We start from the raw sequence: 22,203 nt of genomic DNA on the forward strand, positions 1-22,203 counted from the left end.
TTGAGTCTTGTCTGCTGGAATATGTGCTTGTTCCTTGCTTTCCAAATGCACCAACACACACATCCTAGGTTGCACAATACTTTGTCCTGCTCATTTCCTGCCTCAGTCTTGATTTTGTCAATTGTAGTCAGTAACCATTTTTCAAATGATCTCACATTAAAATCCGTAGGCACGATGTGAAGACTAGAACCAAACCACACCGCTCTGGTCCACGGGCATAATAGTAACATATGTTCAATAGTCTCCTCTTGTTCCGGGCATATGCTGCACATCGGTGTAGGTGCACTCCTGCGCTGATGTAATTTTGCGTTCACTGGCAGAATTCCATGCACCGCTTTCCATAAAAACATTTTGACCTTTCCCGGAACCGGTAATCTCCAAATTCTCTCCCATATCTCCTTCAAGTTATGGCTTGTTGAAGCTTTGCCGAGCGTTGTCTCTACCCTTGTATCTTTCTCCTCCTTTGCTGCCTGGTATCCGGATCTGACTGAGTACTGTCCGTCGTTCCTATATGGCCAAACAAGATGGTCCTTCTTGTTGATCAAACTGATGGGCGTTCTAGTTATCAGTTCAAGCTCATCACCATGAAAAATATCCCTAAATTTTTCTAAGTCCCAGCCCTCGCCTTCTCTTATTAGCTCGCTGACTTTCCTATGCTGGGTTTCTCTAACTCTCCTCAACTTTTCTGTTCCGACTACCCAATTATCTTCCCAAATATCTATTCCTGCTCCGCTTCCTACACTCCACCTTCCCTTCCTTTTGAGAAAATCTCTGCCTTCCAAGATGCTCTTCCATATCCATGATGTGTTCCTTCCTCTCCCCGCTTCCCATATTCTGCAATTAGGCTAATAAATGGCCTTTAGAATCCGAGCCTATATTGTATCTTCCTCCTTTAGAAGTCTCCAAGCTTGCTTAGCCAATAAAGCTGTGTTTTGACACTCAAAATCCTTAAACCTCAGTCCTCCGTTCAATTTGCTTCTGGTCATCTTTGTCCAGCTCTTCCAGTGAATACTTCTATCCTTGCCATAGTTAGTCCACCAGAATCTCGCAATTGCTGATTCAATTTTTCTGTGAAAAGACTTGGAAAATTTGATGATGTTCATGGCATAGACTGGAATTGCTTGTATAACAGCTTTTATCAAAACCTCCTTCCCGACTTGATTTAAAAGTTTCTCTTTCCATCCTTTCATTTTATCTAGAATCTTCTCTTGTATCCATTCTAGCGCCTTGTTCTTGGATCTGCCCCATGTAGCTGGTAATCCTAGGTATCTTCCTGGTTCTTCCTACGATGCCATTCCGGTGATCTCTTCAATATTTACTCACCTCTGAATTGATACCTGACTTCCGAAGATCAGACCGGATTTCTCAGTATTTATTCTCTGTCCTGATGCCTCTGTGTACTTGTTTAAGATCTGAATTAGTTGATAAATCTCCTCTTCTTGCGTTCCTGCAAAAATGATACAATCATCCTCGAATAATAGGTGAGTTAAGACCGGTGCAGTTGGGGCTAATCTAATTCCTGAAATGAGGTTATCCGTCAACGCCCTTTCCATTAGTACGGTAAAACTTTCCGCTGCTAAGATAAAGAGATAGGGCAATAGAGGATCTCCCTGTCTGAGTCCCCTTTGAGGGTGGATCTTGGATGACAATTTTCCATTGATCTTAAATCTATAAGTGGCACTCTTAACGCAACTCATCATCAGTTTCACCCATTCTCTGCTGAAGCCGAACTTTTCCATAACCCTTTGCAAGAAATTCTATTCCAATCTGTCATAAGCCTTGTTCATGTCCAATTTGATGGCTAAGTCATTGCTTCCATTATTTCCTTTTCCGTTTAATTTGTGAAAAACTTCCTGCACAACTACTATGTTATCTTGTATTAGTCTGCCTTTTATAAAGGCGCTCTGAACCGGAGATACGATGACATCAAGAACTCTCCTTAACCTTCCAACCAATACCTTCGTCACAATCTTATATATGAAATTACAACAGCTTATGGGTTTGAGATGGTTTAGGCTTTCCGGTTGCATCACTTTGGGAATCAAAACCACAATTGTTTCGCCTAAGTCTCCTGGTAATCTGCCTTCTTCAAATATTTGCCTCACCACACCAAACACTTCTTTACCCAGAATATCCCAATGCTTTTGGAAAAAAAGTCCGTTTAACCCGTCTGGTCCTGGGGCCTTTAAGCTTCCCATGCTAAAAATTGTGTCCTTGATCTCCTCATCTTTTATCTTTCTCATAAGATCATCATTCATCTCTTTCATGTCCCTCGTAGGAATCTCTCTTATGCAGTCTTCCATGTTCCTATTCCCTTCCGAAGTGAACAATTTGGTGAAATGTGTTTCTACTAGCCTCATTATGTCTCCTTCTCCCTGTATCCAATGTCCTGCCTCATTTTTTAATTTGTTTATCATATTCCTCATTCTTCTTTGTATGGTTGTTGCATGAAAGAAGGCAGTGTTTTTGTCTCCCCATTTTAGCCATTTCAACCTTGATCTTTGTCCCCAGAATTTTTCTTCTTGTTTCCAAAGCTCACTTATCTGATTCTTCAATTCCTTTTCTCTTATCTGATCTCTGTCTGTCATATTGCCCTCCTGAATTTGATGTAGCTCTTCTTTCTTTTTTTTCTATTTCTTTATCTGCTCTTTTAAACTTTCTCCTGCTCCACTCCGTCAATTCCTTTATGCATTTGCTCCTGTTTCTATTAAACTGACTCCAACAGTTTCTGTTTCCTACATCCTGCTCCCAACTTCTCCTAACTACCTCTTCACACTCCTCATACTCAGCCCAAAAGGCCTCAAACTTGAATTCTTTTTTTATCCGATCTCTCGGTTGTGTTTCCAAAATAAGGGCGCAATGGTCCGAACTTATGGCCGGAGCAGCTCTTAGAATAACATTCTGATGTATATTCAGCCATTTCCAATTCACTAACACCTTATCTAGCCTTTCCCTAGTGACAAGGTTGTTTCTTGGGTTACTATACCAAGTGTACTGGTTCGCGAAATTGTGAACTATACTTTTTCACAACTCTCATAATCCCTGGTAATGGCTCCAAAAACTTGGTGCGCTCAATACCATGGCATTACACAACTTCGCACAACTAACCAGCAAGTGCACTGGGTCGTCCAAGTAATAAACCTTACGTGAGTAAGGGTCGATCCCACGGAGATTGTTAGTATTGAAGCAAGCTATGGTCATCTTGTAAATCTTAGTCAGGCAAACTCAGATATATATGGTGATGAACGAAAATAACATAAAAGATAAAGATAGTGATACTTATGTAATTCATTGGTAGGAACTTCAGATAAGCGCATGAAGATGCCTTCCCTTCCGTCTCTCTGCTTTCCTACTGTCTTCATCCAACCCTTCTTACTCCTTTCCATGGCAAGCTCGTATAGGGTCTCACTGTTGTCAGCAGCTACCTCCCATCCTCGCAGTGAAAGCTAATGCACACACTCTGTCACAGTGCTGCCAATCACCGGTTTGGTTCCCTCCCCTACCGGAATAGAATAACTCTTTTGCGTCTGTCACTAACGCCCAGTAGGTTACAGGTTTGAAGCACGTCACAGTCATTCAATCATTGAATCCTACTCAGAATACCACAGACAAGGTTAGACCTTCCGGATTCTCTTGAATGCTGCCATCAGTTCTTGCCTATACCACGAAGATTCTGATCTCACGGAATGGTTGGCTCGTTTGTCAGGCGAGCACTCGGTTGTCAGGCGATCAACCATGCATCGTGCAATCAGGAATCCAAGAGACATTCACCAAGCCTCAAATGCTTGTAGAACAAGAGTGGTTGTCAGTCACTTTGTTCATGAGTGAGAATGATGTTGAAGAACAAGTGATGTCTTGGACAAAGAACAAGCGGAATTGAATGGAAGAACAATAGTAATTGCATTAATACTCGAGGTACAGCAGAGCTCCACACCTTAATCTATGGTGTGTAGAAACTCCACCGTTGAAAATACATAAGCATAAGGTCTAGGCATGGCCGAATGGCCAGCCTCCCAATGATCTAAGAACTAAAATGTCCAAAGATGATCTAGAGATCTAAAAGTGATCAAAAGATTTCTATACAATAGTAAAAGGTCCTACTTATAAGAAACTAGTAGCCTAGGGTGTACAGAAATGAGTAAATGACATAAAAATCCTCTTCCGGGCCCACTCTGTGTGTGCTTGGGCTGAGCAATGAAGCAATTTCGTGTAGAGACTCTTCTTGGAGTTAAACGCCAGCTTTGGTGCCAGTTTGGGCGTTTAACTCCCATTTGGGTGCCAGTTCCAGCGTTTAACGCTGGGATTTCTTGAGGTGACTTTGAACGCCGGTTTGGGCCATCAAATCTTGGGCAAAGTATGGACTATTATATATTGCTGGAAAGCCCAGGATGTCTACTTTCCAACGCCGTTGAGAGCGCGCCAATTGGGCTTCTGTAGCTCCAGAAAATCCGCTTCGAATGCAGGGAGGTCAGAATCCAACAGCATCTGCAGTCCTTTTTTGGTCTCAGAATCAGATTTTTGCTCAGGTCCCTCAATTTCAGCCAGAAAATACCTGAAATCACAGAAAAACACACAAACTCATAGTAAAGTCCAGAAAAGTGAATTTTAATTAAAAACTAATAAAAATATACTAAAAACTAACTATATCATATCAAAAACATACTAAAAACAATGCCAAAAAGTATACAAATTATCTGCTCATCATGTACCTACTTCCTTTAAGATCAATATCCATTAAAAGATTCTCATCTACAAACCTTTTAAAAGTATTCAAATAAATTATTGGCTGTGGATGAAGGCCTACCTTTTTGTCTTGACTTAGAATATCGTTGAAGTCCCCCAAAAACGCTTGAGGTTCTTCCCTGCTCCTATTATTAACCGTTAGCTCCTGCCAGAGTCTTCTTCGCTTCTGGAAAACTGGGTTACCATACACAATTACTCCCTGCCAATTCATACCATTATTGATATTAATAGTAGCTTTAATATAGGTATCACACCACTCATAAACATTGACATTAGTATTAGATTTCCATAACAAACATAGCCCACCGGACAAGCCCCGGGGTTCTACGCAAAATAACTTGTCAAAATTCAGCCTTCTTCTTATCCTATTCATTCTTTCTTGATTGGCTCTGGTTTCCATTAAAAATACTATAAGCGGCTTTACTTTTTTACAAAGATTATGTAACTCAGAGACTGTCGGGGCAGCCGCTATTCCCCGGCAGTTCCAGCTAATGATACTCATGGCTGGGGTTGGGGCATGTTTAGGCCCACCTCCTCAGCCATTTGTATTCCTATAATCTGACCAGAACCATGTTTAACTAGTTGATACTCCCCTGTAGTCTTTGTGTTGAAGCTGTTCTTTGTCTTCTTAGGTTCTCTATCTTTTTGATCCTCCTGCTCCTCCCTGTAAGTTAGCAGTAGAATCTTTTCAATTTCTCGTTTTCTCTTCAAGTTCAGCTTGAGTTCCAAATTTTTTGCTAGTCCGGTTTCCCAATCTGTCTGTGCTTCCGTTCCTTTCTCTTCATCTTCATCACTTGCTAGCTCAACATAATAGATATTCTCCCCTGGCTTGACTTGTTGATCCACCCCTTTTTGTTTTGCATTCTGTGCTTCCTCAAATGGATTCCTTAAAGCATTCTTCTCTTTTTCCCCCTTCATTAGTTCTTGGTTTACTTTTTCCTCTATTCTGGTTTCACACGCTTCTTTAGTCCACTTTCTTGCTGACATAAGCCTTTTTAATTCTTGGCCAATGGTTTCTTTTTCTTTATTTCCCTGGCCCATATGCCACTCTCCTATTTTATAGCTGTTCACTTCTTCCGCTTCAGTTGTATATTTATTCAGTCCAATTCCTTCACCTTTCCTTGCTTGCTGGTATAAAGCCCCTGTTTTGGGCCCAATCTCCCTTGTATGTTCATTTGCATCTGTTTCCTTAGCCTCATTCCTCCTTTCTTCCTTCTGGGCCTTTTGGATGTTGGCCCATTCATTCTTCCTCTCCCTTATTTCTTTAATTAGGTTGCTTATTTTATAGGAAAAAAGACAGATAGGTCCCTGACTTTTCAAACTTTTGACAAATACATCCCTGACAAAATTTAAATAAAAAAAAGTCCCTGACTTTAACAAACGGAGGACAATTTAGTCCTTCCGTCTATTTGCCTCTCATACACCTAACGGAACTGGATGACGTGGCTGAAACGGTGTACAGGTGTCCGTTACGGTGCCACGTTGGAAGGGGAAAAAAGTTTGAAGGACAAATAAGTCCTTGACGTCATTTTACAAATAAAGTTCGAAGGACAAATAGGTCCTTGAGATTTTTTTTTTCATTATACTTCTATTATGCTTCTATTATGAGAATTTAGTTTATAAAATTAGGCTAATTTTTTTTTGTATGGAACAAATATTGGTGTTTTTGTTGAAAATGGGAGAATGTGGTGTAATTATAGATGGGTGGATTTTTTTGTGGGAAGTCAACACGTGGGGGGCGTGGTGCAACACGTGGGGGGCGTGGTGAACACGTGGCATCATTCTGGCCAACACGTGGGGGCGTGTTGAACACGTGGCAGCATCTTAGCCAACACGTGGGGGCGTGTTGAATAATTTCCACAATACTGTAATACACTTCAAATGTCAATATTCAACCAAAACACCAATTTTCTTTCCATATTAAAAATAATTTCTGATAAAATTATGCTTGTATTTTGAAATCTAGTTAACTTGTTTTATTCTACAATTTGAATTATTTGTATTAAAATTGTAGAAATTGGGCTTGTTATGTTTCTACTCTTTTTCTTAAATTACATTAGTTTAGTTTTAGTGCATTTGTGTATTATATTAGAATTTGTTAAATTGCATTAGTTCAGTTTTTATCATACCAGTGGCATTAGTTAGCATCAGTTCATTTATGCATCAAGTTAGCATTAGTTCATTTGTGCATCATTCATGTATTAAGTTAGCATTAGTGCATTTGTGTATTATATTAGAACTAGTATTTTTATGCATAATAACATTACAAGAATATATATTTTTTTTAAATTATAGTTCACTTTGTTCTAACAGTATAAATTATGCATGACACAAAAGATTTATAAAATCAAACTACTTTTACAAAAAAGTCGTAAGTTGACAAAAGTTTTTGACTAAGAAGACAAAGATATCTGCAGATAAAAAATTAAATAATAAGATTTTTAGTTATTATTTTTATATGAAAAAGTCTAATTTTTTATTAGTAATTAATTTTAACATTCGTTATCTAAAATTTAAAATAATTTAATGTGTATAATTTTACATTTAAAATATTTTAATTGTAAAAAAATATCGAATGATATATTTTGATTTGTCAAATTACTAATATAAAATATAATTATATATAGAGTAAAAATAGTAGAGAGAAATATAAAAATGGAGAGAGGTAGATGAGAGAATTTAGGAAATGAGTTTATTAATTTTGAAAAAAAAATTCTCAAGGACCTATTTGTCCTTCGAACTTTATTTGTAAAATGACGTCAAGGACTTATTTGTCCTTCGAACTTTTTTCCCCTTCCAACGTGGCACCGTAACGGACACCTGGACACCGTTTCAGCCACGTCAGCCAGTTCCGTTAGGTGTATGAGAGACAAATAGACGGAAGGACTAAATTGTCCTCCATTTGTTAAAGTCATGGACTTTTTTGTATTTAAATTTTGTCAGGGATGTATTTGTCAAAAGTTTGAAAAGTCAGGGACTTATTTGTCTTTTTCCCTATTTTATAGGCTGCACCTAGGTCTTGTTGCGTATCCCCCTCTTCCTGAAAATCAGGGATTCTAGGAACTTCTTCTACCTGCTCTTCTGCATCTGCCATTTCTTCTTCTCTCCTCATTCGGTTTTCCCATACACTTTTCTTCCGGATTTTCTGCTGTGAGACTCTCTGTGCCATATACCTACTCTCCTCAAAGCTTCGTTCTTCGCTACTCTCTCTCTCAGGGTTCCTTTGTTCACGCGCCTGCTCTTCCCCATTCTGCCTCCATCCTTCTTGTTCTGAGGTGCCTCCTCCCATGATTGGACCTGTTCGACCCTGGCTTACTCCTAGACCCGGTGCATATTTCTTCTTGGTTGGATCCCAGCATGCCATGGCTGTCGAATTCTTGCATGTTTTCTTCTCATGCCCAAGTATGCCGCAGTTGAAGCAATAGCTGTCCAGCAGTCTCTCATACTTGAAGAAAATCCACAAAGGTGGCAAATTCTCTCTATCTAACCAGAATCCTGTAGGTAAAGCCTTAGTAATGTTAATACTCACCCTGATTCTCAGATAAGTTCTCCTTAAGACTCCATCTGTTTTTGGTTCTTCCGCTTCCACCAAAACTCCTAACATACCTCCGATGAGAATACCTGTTTCTTTCTCCATGAAGTCATGTGGAATGCCATGCACTTGAATCCATAATTCCATATAATCATGGTCAACTTCAAAAATTGACTCGCCCTCCCTCCATAGTCGAAGATTTACCATGTTTCCTTTGACACTCCACGGTCCATTCTGCATGATTTGCAGCCCTTTCTTCCTGTCTTTGAAGCTGAATAAAATCTTCTTCCATCCAATGTCTGTAATTGCCACTTCTTGAGGATTTCCCCACATTCCCAGCAAGGCATTTTTGTATGTTTTGAACTTTATCTCCTTGTCACTTATTACCTTACCCACTACATTTAAGCAGTCTTTTTTATAACCCAGCTCTCCAGGCTTATTAAGCTTTATGACTTTTCCTTCGATGTTGTTCATGATGAGAGAAAATTGAAGATTTAAATGTTGTGTGTTTCAGGCTTAGATGATTATGATGGTTCAAGAGGGGTAAATGTTATGTGAGAAAGAAGATCTAGTGGTTGATTCAAAGCTAAAATTAAACTCCCTTTTTTTGAGAAGAACCCGAAGTCCTCAAAAGTCTCTCCTGTTGAGAGAAAGAGAGCTCCCCGAACATAGCTATTTCTAAAGCTATGTTAGCTAGTTCTTAAAAATAATAGTCTCTCAAGTCTCAACCCATCTCAAAAATATCTTTTGGGCCTCATGAATCCCTATGATCAAATCCCAAACCAAAATATCATGACATTTATAATGTAGAATCACAGCCTCCAACTGTGTCTTTGAAACTAGCCGCCAGAAATAAAAATTGTGTCTAACAACCATTCGGCCAAGCGGGACAACTATGTTTATTTTAGTTCATCATACGCAAGTCTCATATTATCAACTGAAAAATATTAACAAAGTCTAATGATTTAGTTATATACTTTTTGCATTATTTATTATTTATCATCAACTAGTAATTTTAAAATGATTACTTTACACCTCATTTTTAACCGCACCACTATCACCTTAATTAGCTTATAGTATATAACAATGTCTTCAACTGCCTTAAGTGGTTCCAGTTGTCTTTTCTTTATAAAAAAAGATGCTGTATGTTATAGCCTTATAGGCTTATATAGCCCGGGAACGTTATTTCTTATTCATTTCTAGTCTTTTGTTATGCTGTTACACTTTTATTTCAATAATAACTTCTTCTGGGTTTTTGAGCACTTGCAATGGCAAAGTTAAGAGCAGGAACACTACTGCATGGTGTTCTTCACGTTACAATTTTTGAAGCTGACAATCTCTATGTGAATGACTGCTGCAATTGTTTCCCCAAGGTACATGCTTCAAATTCCCTGAAAATCAAAGCACCATGAAACCTATATTAAGCATCTTGATTTATATTGTACGTTACTGTTTTTCTGTTCTGCTTTTGTTTGGTAATATATATTTGCTACTGGGTTGTGTTTATGGTATGGATAGATATCTATATAGAATAATGCTAAATTATCAAAAATATAAAAATATAATTATGTAAAGTATATATTAAAAATCAGTTATCCGTATAAAATACATGTTAAAATATAAAATATATATTAAAAATAAATTAAGCAACGTAATTTTTTTTATACACAAATATATAGTGACTAATTTGATTGTTGAATTTGGTATATATGCCCAAAGTATTTTTTTTTATAAAAATACAATGTTGGCCTAAAATATTAGTTAAAATTGATTAAAAAGAATATTAATCCTCTAACATCATCTATATATATTTCTTGATTCATTTGTTTGACGCATGCTATTTTGACACCTAAAATGTTTATTGTCTACCATTTTATTTAAATTTTTTATATTTTTACTAAAAAAAATAACACTCTCCTCTTCTACGAGATATTTAAATAATATTTTTTCTCTTCTATTTCTAAAATATACACTCCTTTTTTACAAGAGTTAAATAACATACACTTTTGTCCATTTAATTAAAATATTTTTTAATAATTATTTTTATATATAAGTTAGTGATAATTATTTTATTGTTTCAAAAAGAGAAACAATAATATAAAATATATACTTATTTCATTGTAATAATTTTTATTTAATTTTAATATTTTAACTTATTAGAAAAATATTTAATTCAAAATTTTTTATATTGATTAATACAAAAATATTAAAATAATTAAAAATTATTACATTAATATATAGTAATATATTTTATATTATTATTAATATTATTATAGTATTAAAAATATTAATAAAATACATTTATTATTATAATATATTTTAATTTTTTTAATTTTTTTTTATCACTAATGATGAAATGTATAAAAAAATTAGATTAAATGTTTTTGTAAAAAGTTAAAATATTTTATATATATAATAGTAATAATAATATATTTATTGTTAAGATTTTATCATTAATAATCAAATAGATAAAAAATTTTAAATTAAATATTTTGTAACAAGTTAAAATATATTAAAATAAATTAAATTTATTATATTAATAATAGATATATATTTTATATTATTGTTATTAATATATATAATTATAATAATTATTATTAAAGAGTATTAGAGTATTTTAGTTAAATAGACTAAACGTATATGTTAATTATTACAATGAAAAAAGTGTGCATTTTAAGAATAGAAAAGAGATCTTTTGTTTTATATTATCACAAATGTTAGAGAATCAATAGTTTTTCTTTATATTTATCTTGTATTCGAATCAATACTAATTAACTCTATGGCACCATAAATATATGAAGAATAATGTTTGACAAAATATCTTATATAAATTGTTCTTTAACGATAATTAGTTAAATTTGATAATACATTTTATTAAAAATTATTTATATTTGAAAGACCATAAATAATTAAATATATTTTCTTTTACAAACTAAAAAGTAGTCAATATTATGATTGCTCAAACATTAAATTATTAGTAATTAACCTATAATTATATTGAGACAAATTAAAATTCTTCCTGCCTCTCACTACCAAAAATATGCTCTTTATCTTTGGAAATTTTATCAAATTTTTTCAATGCTCATTACCGTAGAATTTAGAGTCAAAGAATTCAACGGTATTGGCAAGATGCGATATAATAGAATAATCAACTACTGCGATCTTGTCTATATATTTATACATAGAATAATTAGCCACTAGATTAATTAAGCGCTGCATGACAAAATGAAACAAATCTAATATGGCATAATATATATAATCAAATATTTTTATAGTATAATCAAACTTTTTAATAAGTATAAAATATGTATTCTTGCAAGTTGGATGGTTGATATAGCTGATTTTGTGATTATGTTGTATAGTTAAACATACATTAATAATAAAAGATGTTATATATCCAATAATCCAAAGGTTATGGATAAGAAAAAGCATCCACTAATCGATGCATTCTAACTTGGAAGTGGATTTTTTTCAATAAAAAAAAAATTAGATGATGTCCAGTGTTTAATTTTATTTTTTATTATTTTTTATTTTTATTTAATTTTAGCCTTATTTATAAAATTAAAGATAAAAAATTATACTTTATTTTTTTAAATGTTAAAAAAAGATAAAGGAAATCCATTTCCAATTTGTTATCAAGTCTCTTGATATTCTTATGTTATATCAAAAGACAAGGGGGATTAGTTAGTGACATTGAATTCACCGATTAAACTATCATCATAGTCATGTATTTATTTATTTTATTAGTAAAAATTTTTTATTACATGACATTTTTAAAAAGAAAAATAGAATTATGTATTATGATATTTTCTTTATTTAATGGAAATAAAAATATATATTTTGAACGATTAGTGAAAACCAATTTATTTACTTAAGGATTTTAAATAAGCGAACTTTGGAGGATTTGAGTTTAAAAAATTTTAAGAATATAAATAAAATTAAGATTTGTAACATAATTATCATATTTATTAAACAATTATTTTGACTAATAAACGATGAAAAATAGGTTAGGCACATTAAATATAATACAACAGGAGTGACAATTTATCCTCTTAAAATTATAAAAACACATGGTTATTAAAATCAAATCTACAGTCAACTTAGTTAAGGTAAACACTACTAAATCAAATCTTTTTAGTGGTCATTTATTTTATTTTTATTGACAAAAAAATAATCATTAATATATTTACTAGTAATTAGATATTAGTCGTTTTATATTTTGTCGCACAAAAAATTTTGCGACAATTATATAATTACTAGTAAAAATCTTTTTAATAATTATAAAATGTATATATTTATGTATTACCTAAAGATTAGAATACCAAAAGAAACATCTTTGGGATAAGTACTTTTTTCGTCCCCAAGGTCTGGGTCGAAATCAAAATCGTCCCTCATCTTTTTTGTTATTAAAATCATCCCCAACGTTACAAAACGTTATAAAATCGTCCTTTTTACAAAAAATAATAATACTTTGACAATTTTACCCTTAAAACAAAAATAAAAATAATATTAAAAAAAAAAGAAAAACCCCACCCCACCCCACTCCCAGCCTCTTCGGTCTCTTTCTCTCCCCCCTCCCACCTCTACCTCTACCTCTGATGTCTCTTCCCAGTGAAAAAACCCAACTTCTTCCTCTTCTTGTTCAACTTCAACACCGCCACCCTCCTCCGCCCTCCCCTCGCGCTCTCTCTCCTCTACTCCTCCACCACCAGCAATTCCATTCTTGACCCCTTAACGCCTCTCACTTCTTCCACCCCTTCCTCCGCCACACTCACTGGCCTTGGATCTTGATATCACTTCTTCCACCCCTTCCCCTCTCCCACCCAAAAAACCCCAGTCTTCTTCTCTCCTTCAGCAACAGCAACAAGTAAATCTAGCAACAACAATTCTTTTTCTCTTCTTCACCAGCAACAGCAACAACAACAAATCCAGCAAATTGAACAATAACAAATTCAGCAAAATAAATCACTAACAAATTTAAATTTGACAACAGTTCAACAATCATCAATTGCACTTCAAATCCAAAATCAACAACCACAGAAATTAAAAAGAATTAAAAAAAAGGATGTTCATGTTCATGTTCATGTTCATGTCAAACACCGAAGCCGAGCACCGCGAAGAGGAGGCTCCTGCAAGGGATTCGTCGTCATCGTTGTTGGGCCATCGCCGAACTGCTGCCGCCATTGAGTCCGCCATGGCCGTGGTGGTCGCTGGAGGAAGAGAGAGCCAGAGGAGAAAGAGACCAAGCGAGATCTGAGGAGAGAGAGAGCTCGGGAGCAGAGGAAAGAGAGGGGAAACCCGTGCTCAGCCACCGCCGCGCCTCTGCCGCCGAGAAACGCCGCCGCCGCCGCCACTGAGATCCACCACCATCACCGTCGAGCAGAGCCACCCCCTTTGTCAAAGCTCTCTTTAATGGCTTCCACGATCTCCTTCAAGTCCTTATGCCGCACCACCATCTTCATCTCCATCATCTCCCCATACTTGCTCCTTGCGTCATCCTCCTCCGCCACCGGCGCCGCCTTCATCTCCATCATCTCCATCATCCCCTCATCACTGACGATCCCAAAGAAAGAGGAAGAAGGAAGCTAAAACTTGGAAAGGAGGGTCAGGGATCTGAGAGTTTGGTTAAATCTGAAAGTAGGAGGAAGGTGAAATTTTGGGAGTGAAGGGGGAGAGAGACCAAAGAGGCTGAGAGTGGGAGTGGGGGTGGGGTGGGGAATTTTGGGGGTGAAGGGGGAGGGGGGAGAGAGAGAGAGAGACCGAAGAGGCTGGGAGTGGGGTGGGGTGGGGTTTTTTCTTTTTTTTTTTTAATATTAGTTTTATTTTTGTTTTAAGGGTAAAATTGTCAAAGTATTATTATTTTTTGTAAAAAGGACGATTTTATAACGTTTTGTAACGTTGGGGATGATTTTAATAACAAAAAAAGATGAGAGACGAAATTGATTTTGACCCCAGACCTTGGGGACGAAAAAAGTACTTATCCCAACATTTTTTCACTTCTATCTGTCCTAATTATTAGTTTTCAAAATTCAAGACTTTATCCTCGTGTTATAATTTTCTTTATTTGTCATCACCATCATGCTACTACTAGTCACCACCACAACACTATAACATCATATCGCCATGAAACATCCATACTTAGTTGAATTGTCGTATCCGTGTGTTGGATACATTTTGAACACGACACTTATCGACACTCATGCATTCGATATGTGTGTCTGCTGTATCCAACCGTGACTTAATAAAAAATAAAAAAAAATTTTTCGAACATACTTAGACATACCTAAATATCATCACGTATCAATGTGTCCAATTTTATTTTTAACATGTATTTTTAAAATAAATTTTAAAAATAATATATATTGTTATTTATTAAAATAAAAAATATTTTAAATACTTTATATAATTAAAATAAGATATTAAAAATAATTAAAAATTATTTATATTTTAATATTAAAAAAATATAAAAATATCATTACGATTTATTTAAAAAATACTTTATATTTTATATGTATATGTGTTCCGTGTTCCGTGCATTATAGCCACATTCTATTGAGGAGTTCTAGGAATTGGGAGTTTGTGAGAAATGCCTTTTTCTTTACAAAAATCATTCCAAATCTGAGTTAACAAATTCTCCATCATAATTTGATTTAATGGATGAAATTGTAATTACCTTTTTAGTCTAAACTTTTTATGCAAATGCAACAAATTTTTCAAATGTCTCATTCTTAAAAACTAAGAAAATAATTCATGTAAATCCTAAGTAATCATCAAATACAAATATATATCTTTTATTACTCAGACTTATTATTTGATTGGACCAAACAAATCAAAGATGTAATAGCTCAAGAGGTCTTGATATAAACGCAACATTAATGCTTAAAACATTCTTTGGTTTGTTCCTGTTTTTCATAGAAATCACATATTGAGTTTTTTTTTTTTCGAATGAGATTTTGGAAAGGACTTTTACAATAGTTGAGATTTCTACTATATTAAAATAGTGATAGTTTTTCTTAAGACTTAAGTTACACCATGACTCAAATCACACAGTATTTAATAATGTTAAAATGTATATATCACTATTAGATCATGTTAAAACATGTATATATGACTGTTTATGTTGTAGTCACAGTGTTGATATCTGTTTTAAGATATTATCTTAAAGGTATGAGACTTAATTTGTGTTTGATAATTTGGTTCAAGATATATAAAGATAAGTCCAATTAAAAATAACTAATTCATTTATTTTTGAGATAAGAAGAGCTGTTTTACAAAAGAAAATATGAACATAAAGAAGAAGATGATGAACACTTAGAGAAATTTGCACGCATTTTCTTCATTCTTTTAAAGTTTCTTGGACTTGTATATAATGATAAAAAGTCATGTGAACATTGTAAAGTCCTTTTTTTCTGTCAATGTCATTGAAGTAGTTAAAAAGCCATGTGAACATTGTAAAGTCCTTTTTTTCTGTCAATGTCGTTGAAGTAGTTAAAAAGACATGTTTTTGGTAGGTATAGACCATTTTTCTTTTGTAGTAAATTTCGCATATTCAACATTTGGTGTACTCACCAAGGTTTGAACCCAGATGCAACATATTAAGAGGCATATGGTTTAACCAGTTGATCTAAGCCTCAACTCTGAGAGAAAAAAGTTTATTTCACACAATTTAAACATGGTGAGACGCTCAGTTAGAACTTAGAAGTCAAAATATATCCATTAAGAGTGGTATTTTTCTATGGTCTTCCACATTACAGGGCCTTTAGCTCTTGAAGTTGTTATAAATCATGACACTCTTCTTTTGAAGTAGGCTGGTAGCTCGTATTCATGTTCTATAGGTATTGCTTTGCAAGCAAAGCCCTTACCATGTTCAAAATAATCCATTAGATGTTCAAAAATAAGGAAATTGGATGTTTGAAAATAAAGATTTTGAATGCTTTCCTTTTTAAATGCCTTTTATTATTGTTCATTCATGCAGCTATCAGAAGAAACCTTCTCAAGTGGAAAAGTTGGTGGTTGTAGAATATACACAACCATTAATTTAGGCAGTACTATAGTGGGCAGGACTAGAAGTGTAAACCAAAATGAACACTTTAATTTTCAGTGGCATCAATCTTTAAGAATTTACACTGCTCATATTGCAAGTGAAGTTGTTTTTCATATCAAAGAAGACGACACAATAATTGGTGCAAAAGTGATTGGAAGAGCATATTTTCCTGTGGAAGAGTTGGTAAATGGAGAAAATAAGGATAGATGGCTCCAAATCTTGAATAAAAAACATAAACCTCTTAAAGCAAGGCCTAGAATCCATGTGAAATTACAGTTTTTTACTGTCACAAAGGACATTAACTGGTCTCAAGGGATCAAAAGTCTCGATTTTGCAGGGCTCACTCATTCATACTTTCCTCAGAGAAGTGGTTGTAGGGTCACACTTTACCAAGACACTCACATACCAACCACATTTTTTCCTGAGATCTTGCTAACTAAGGGTAGGTACTATGAACTAAATCAATGTTGGGAAGACATCTTTGATGCTATTTCGAAGGCGAAACAGTTGATTTACATAGCAGGATGGTCTCTTTGCACCAAAATCACCTTGGTTAGGGAATCAACTTGCAAGAAACAAGAAGGTAGTGATTTGAATTTGACACTTGGTGAGCTTCTTAAAAAGAAGGCCAGTGAAGGTGTTAAGGTCCTTATGCTCATTTGGGATGACAGAACTTCAATTAAGTGGCTAAGGAATGATGGAGTTATGACAACTCATGATGAAGACACAGAAAGTTATTTTGATGGAACTGGAGTGCACTGTGTTTTATGTCCTCGAAATCCTGACAAAGGGGAAAGCCTTATCCAAGGCACAGAGGTTGCTACCATGTTTACACATCATCAAAAGATCATAATCGTTGATAGTGATATGCCAAATGAAAAATCAGATAGTAGGAGAAGAATTTTGAGTTTCATTGGTGGTATTGATCTATGTGATGGGAGATATGACACACCTTTCCATTCCATTTTTGGTAGCTTAGGAACAGTTCATCATAATGATTTTCGCCAGCCAAACTTCGAAGGAGCCTCGATCGATAAAGGCGGACCCAGAGAGCCTTGGCATGACATACATTGTCGCCTAGAAGGACCAATTGCAAGGGATGTTTTAAAGAATTTTGAGCAAAGGTGGAGAAAACAAGGTAAGAAGGATGTTTGTCTGGTTGAAATCGACTCACTTGTTGACACTTTTGTTCCCTCATCACTAGATAAGTTCCCTGAAGATGATGAAGAAACATGGAACGTTCAGTTATTTCGATCAATTGATGGAGGAGCAGCTTTGGGCCTCCCAAATTCTGAAGAAGAAGTAGCAAGGTACGGTTATAGAATATATTAGGAGATTTAATATATCTGAATATTTATTATAGAATATTACGTCTTTATTATTACAATTCTTTTAGTATCTATAAATACTCTTTTATATTGTATCATTTTAGACAACTTGAATACACTTAGTAATACACAAATTATTCCTCCAGTTTAATCTCTTATTTCTAACAGGTCAGGTCTTATGAATGAAAAAGAACATATCTTTGATTGCAGCATCCAAAATGCTTATATTACTGCTATCAGGAGAGCTAAGAGTTTTATCTATATAGAAAATCAGTATTTTATGGGAAGCTCTTTTGGCTGGAATTCTGGCAAGCTTCAAGTTCAGGAGGTGGGAGCTTTGCATCTTATTCCGAAGGAATTGTCTCTCAAGATTGTCAGCAAGATTGAAGCAGGAGAAAGGTTTAGTGTATATGTAGTGATTCCAATGTGGCCAGAGGGTATTCCTGAGAGTAACTCAGTTCAAAGCATGTTGAGTTGGCAGAAGGAGACAATGGATATGATGTACATTGATATAATCCAAGCTCTACGTGCCAAAGGGATTACTGCTGACCCAAAAGACTATTTGAGTTTCTTTTGCCTTGCAAATCGTGAAAAGAAGAATGATCGAGAATATAAACCTTCTAAACACCCACAATATGACTCAGATTATAACAGAGCTCAACAAGCAAGGAGATTCATGATCTATGTACATGCTAAAATGATGATAGGTAACTTATTTATTATATTTGTTTGTATAATTTAATATATTGGTTATTTTTGTGACCAAAATTTATTTTAAATTTCTTAAATGTAGTGTTTTATAACTCGCAATATAATTTAAAGTTCAAAAGTTATAGGATTTGTTTGGGTGAGTTTTTAAGAAAATATCTTTTTTCGAATTATCTTTTTTTTAAAAGATTTTATGTTTGAGTATCTTATATAAAAAGATCTTTTTATCTATCAATATGTTTGGGTATAACTAAAAGTACTCTTTTGTTTATTTAGTATATCAAAAGCATTTTTTTAAGGAAAAAATATCTTTTAAAAAAAATGTAAATTACAGCTTTTCAAAAAAGATATTTTTTTATTTTTCTAATACTTTTACTTTTACTATTACAAATTTGTCAAACGCGTCAAAAAAAATTATAAAAGTTTTTTTTTATTAAGATAATAGTGCCCAAACAAACACATAATTTTCACAAGTTTTAATAGGAAATCAAATTAATTTTTTTCTAAATTCTAGTTGTACCTATTATCGTTAGACTCATTTAGGGGCTGACCAATAAATTAATGATAAGGTATCTTTAAAAAGTTCATATGAAAAAAGTCACCGATTTTAAGAGTGGATTGACTTGTATGTTAGTCAAAGTTTTTCATATACTATATTTGTATAATATTATTAAACAACTAAGTATATCTGAGAATTTAGGTTGGTGACAAGTTCCACTTTCAAATCTACTTTTCAATGTCATAAATGACATTTGCAGATATGATACTTTTATTTTAGTTTTTTTTTTTAACTAGAAAACAAATTTAAAATATTTGAGTTAAAACAAGAATTTGAAAATACAATGACAAATTTAATAATACAAAATAAAGAACAAATCAATCCAATGCCTTTCCAGAGTTAATTATGATTATTATTATTGTTTCACGCAGTTGATGATGAATACATAATTATTGGATCTGCCAATATCAATCAACGATCCATGGATGGAGCTAGAGATACAGAGATTGCGATGGGAGCTTATCAACCATATCACATAAAAAGAAATGAGCCAAACAGGGGTCAGATACATGGCTTTAGAATGGCCTTGTGGTACGAGCACTTGGGTTTTCTAGATGGCTCTTTTCTTGTTCCACAGAGTTTGAAGTGTGTCAGACTTATAAACAATATTTCAACAAGGTATTGGGACCTTTACTGTAGCGAAACCCTTGATGAAGACTTGCCTGGACATTTGCTTAGTTATCCCATTAAAGTAACAGAAAGTGGTAATGTCACAACGCATCTTGGTGTAGAGCACTTTCCGGACACAAAGGCACGAATTCTTGGGTCCAAATCGGAACTTCCTTTTCTCTTAACTACTTAAATTCAGTTATTCATGCTATGAGTTTTTCATTTTGTCATCTGTCTATGCCTTGATCATGACATTTTAATACAGAGAAATTCATATGTTGTAGATTATTCGAAAATTGTTGTAGCTCATAAGTTCGTTGGATTTAAAGTTTATATGTTTCAAATCATATCTACAAAATTAATATTAATCTTAAAATGTATACTTTATTGTTTCCTAATAATTTTTCCATAATAATGGTATACGTAATCGTTGGTTATAATAATTTTTCTTTAAAATAAATCAGTTTTTGATAAATAAAATAAATGACAACCTGATTCTAGATAATTTAGAATGACAAAATAGTTCCATATTTTTTAAAGTTTCAGACAAAATAGTTTCATATTTTTCACTTGTTAAAAAATATTAAGCACTAATTTGTTATTTTCATTTATTATTAGGGACTAATTCATTTAATATTTTAAAAAACTAACGACAAATTTATCTAAAGCAAAATGGTTAGAAAATTTTGACTATTCTCATATGTGTTTATATATTTACATTATGATGGTGCACTACTAGAATAACGTTGATTAACTGTTATGAAAATAGTCAGAAAATCACTACTAATCTAACGTAAAATATAATTTGTGGCGGACTAAATGTCATTTAGCAACAAATACTTTCTTCATTAATTTTAAGTGATAAATCAGTAAGGCAAACACAATAGTCGCTGTTGAGCCTAGTTTGATTTTGGGTTATATTATGATGACAAACATTGTTTTGGGTTAAAAGCCCAATATTGTTTAATGTGTGCTTTATTGTGGCAGGCCCAAGTATACAAGCACTTGATACATAAGCCCATCACAGCAAATAGAAAAGCAGCTCACAGTGTTCCTTAGTGCAGTAACCAAGTCCAACAATTTCCTCATAGCACCGTTCAGCTACATTAAATGATTATGCATATATTTGATAAAAGTAATATGAGGACAGCTGTATTCATGCAAGGACAAGTGTAGCTCTGTAAAAGTAGGCAAGGACACAAGGGCACACACACTAACCCAAGGACATCACCAAAGCACTGCTGTGGTTCGTGGTTATGCAAAACACAAACTTGCATAGAATAGCAGCAAGATAATGGAGCAGAATGGAAAAGAGGAACATGCCAAGGAAGAAAGAAACACCAAGGACAGCAGAGGTAGTGGTGAAGCTCCTCGGACAGCAGGGGAAGTGGAGCAGGATGAAGAAAGGACTGCATGCCTTCAAGGACCACTCCAACGGGCAGCAAGGAAAAGCAAAGAGGAGGAAGCTACAATGAAGCCTAGCTGAAGATATAAAAGAAGCTTCATTTCATCTTCTGGAAATAAGGAAGAGAGACACACATTCAGAGCACCATCTCTAATATAGAGCTGAAATCTCTTTCTTCTACTCAAGCTTAAGTCTTATTTTTTGTTATGGCTGTCTTGCGTTGTTTTCTGTTTTGAGAAAAGGCAAATATGTGAGGATCAAAAGCCAAGAGAGAAAAGGCAAGAGTGATACAAAATAGCCACTGTTTTTCTGATGTAATTTGGGTGAAAGAACTAGGATTAGTTCCCCTTGCCAAGTTGGGTTAGCATTTGGTGAGAATTGAATCTGTGTAGATTCCCCTTCCAAGTTGGGATAGCACTTTGGGGTTGCTAAGCTTTGGTGTATAAAGCTTAGGGGTAGATACTAGTTGGATTAGGAATTAATTCAATAGTATTGATGAATGTAATCTGAGATTTATAGTGAAATTCCACCATGGTTTGTGGTGGAGACTGGATGTAGGATTCATGGCACTAAGAATCCGAACCAGGATACATGCTGGCCCCTTTCTCCTCTTCTCTACTCTTTTAATGTTCTGCGTATGAGATTATTTCGAATAATCTCCTGCAACTCGAGCAACAGTAAAAACAGAACTAGAAACTTTGAGTTTTTAAACAACTTGATTCAACCCCCCCTTCTCAAGTTCAACTAGAACCATCAATTGGTATCCAGAGCAAGGTCTCAAGAAGGCAAGCTTCACAGCTTGGAGTAAAGATCCATGGCCAACAATATGAATCCCAACATTGTGGCTTTCACTCTCACTGAAGGACAGTCCAATAATAGACCTCCCTACTTCAATGGCAGCAACTACTCTTACTGGAAAGAGAGAATGAGAATCTTCGTGCAGTCGATTGACTACAACATCTGGAAGATCATTCTCAATGGCCCCGACGTTCCTACCAAACAGAATGCTGATGGAGAAGTTGTGGCAAAGGAGGACAACGAATGGACAGATGAAGAAAAGAAGAAGGTTGAACTCAATGCTAAGGCAATCAACCTGATGCACTGTGCGATCAGCTTTGAAGAATTCAGAAAAGTGTCAAGGTATAAAATAGCGAAAGAAATCTGGGATAAGCTCAGACTCACTCATGAAGGCACTAAGCAAGTAAGGGAAACCAGAATTGACATGCTGATGAAGGAGTATGAGATGTTCAGTATGAAGGAAGATGAGAGCATCGA

General features: G+C 34.5%; 1 protein-coding gene across 1 annotated transcript; it reads left to right on the forward strand.

Moving 5' to 3' along the window:
- Positions 1-9,490: 9,490 nt before the first annotated feature.
- Positions 9,491-19,837, forward strand: LOC130944492 (phospholipase D alpha 1-like). Its single transcript, XM_057872830.1, has 4 exons — positions 9,491-9,648; positions 16,251-17,629; positions 17,816-18,354; positions 19,286-19,837. Exons 1-4 carry the CDS (start codon positions 9,544-9,546, stop codon positions 19,714-19,716), a joined length of 2,454 nt encoding a protein of 817 aa, XP_057728813.1. The 5' UTR covers positions 9,491-9,543; the 3' UTR covers positions 19,717-19,837.
- Positions 19,838-22,203: the final 2,366 nt, after the last annotated feature.

The sequence above is a fragment of the Arachis stenosperma genome, chromosome 8, assembly GCF_014773155.1.
Source record: "Arachis stenosperma cultivar V10309 chromosome 8, arast.V10309.gnm1.PFL2, whole genome shotgun sequence".
Lineage (NCBI taxonomy): Eukaryota > Viridiplantae > Streptophyta > Magnoliopsida > Fabales > Fabaceae > Arachis > Arachis stenosperma.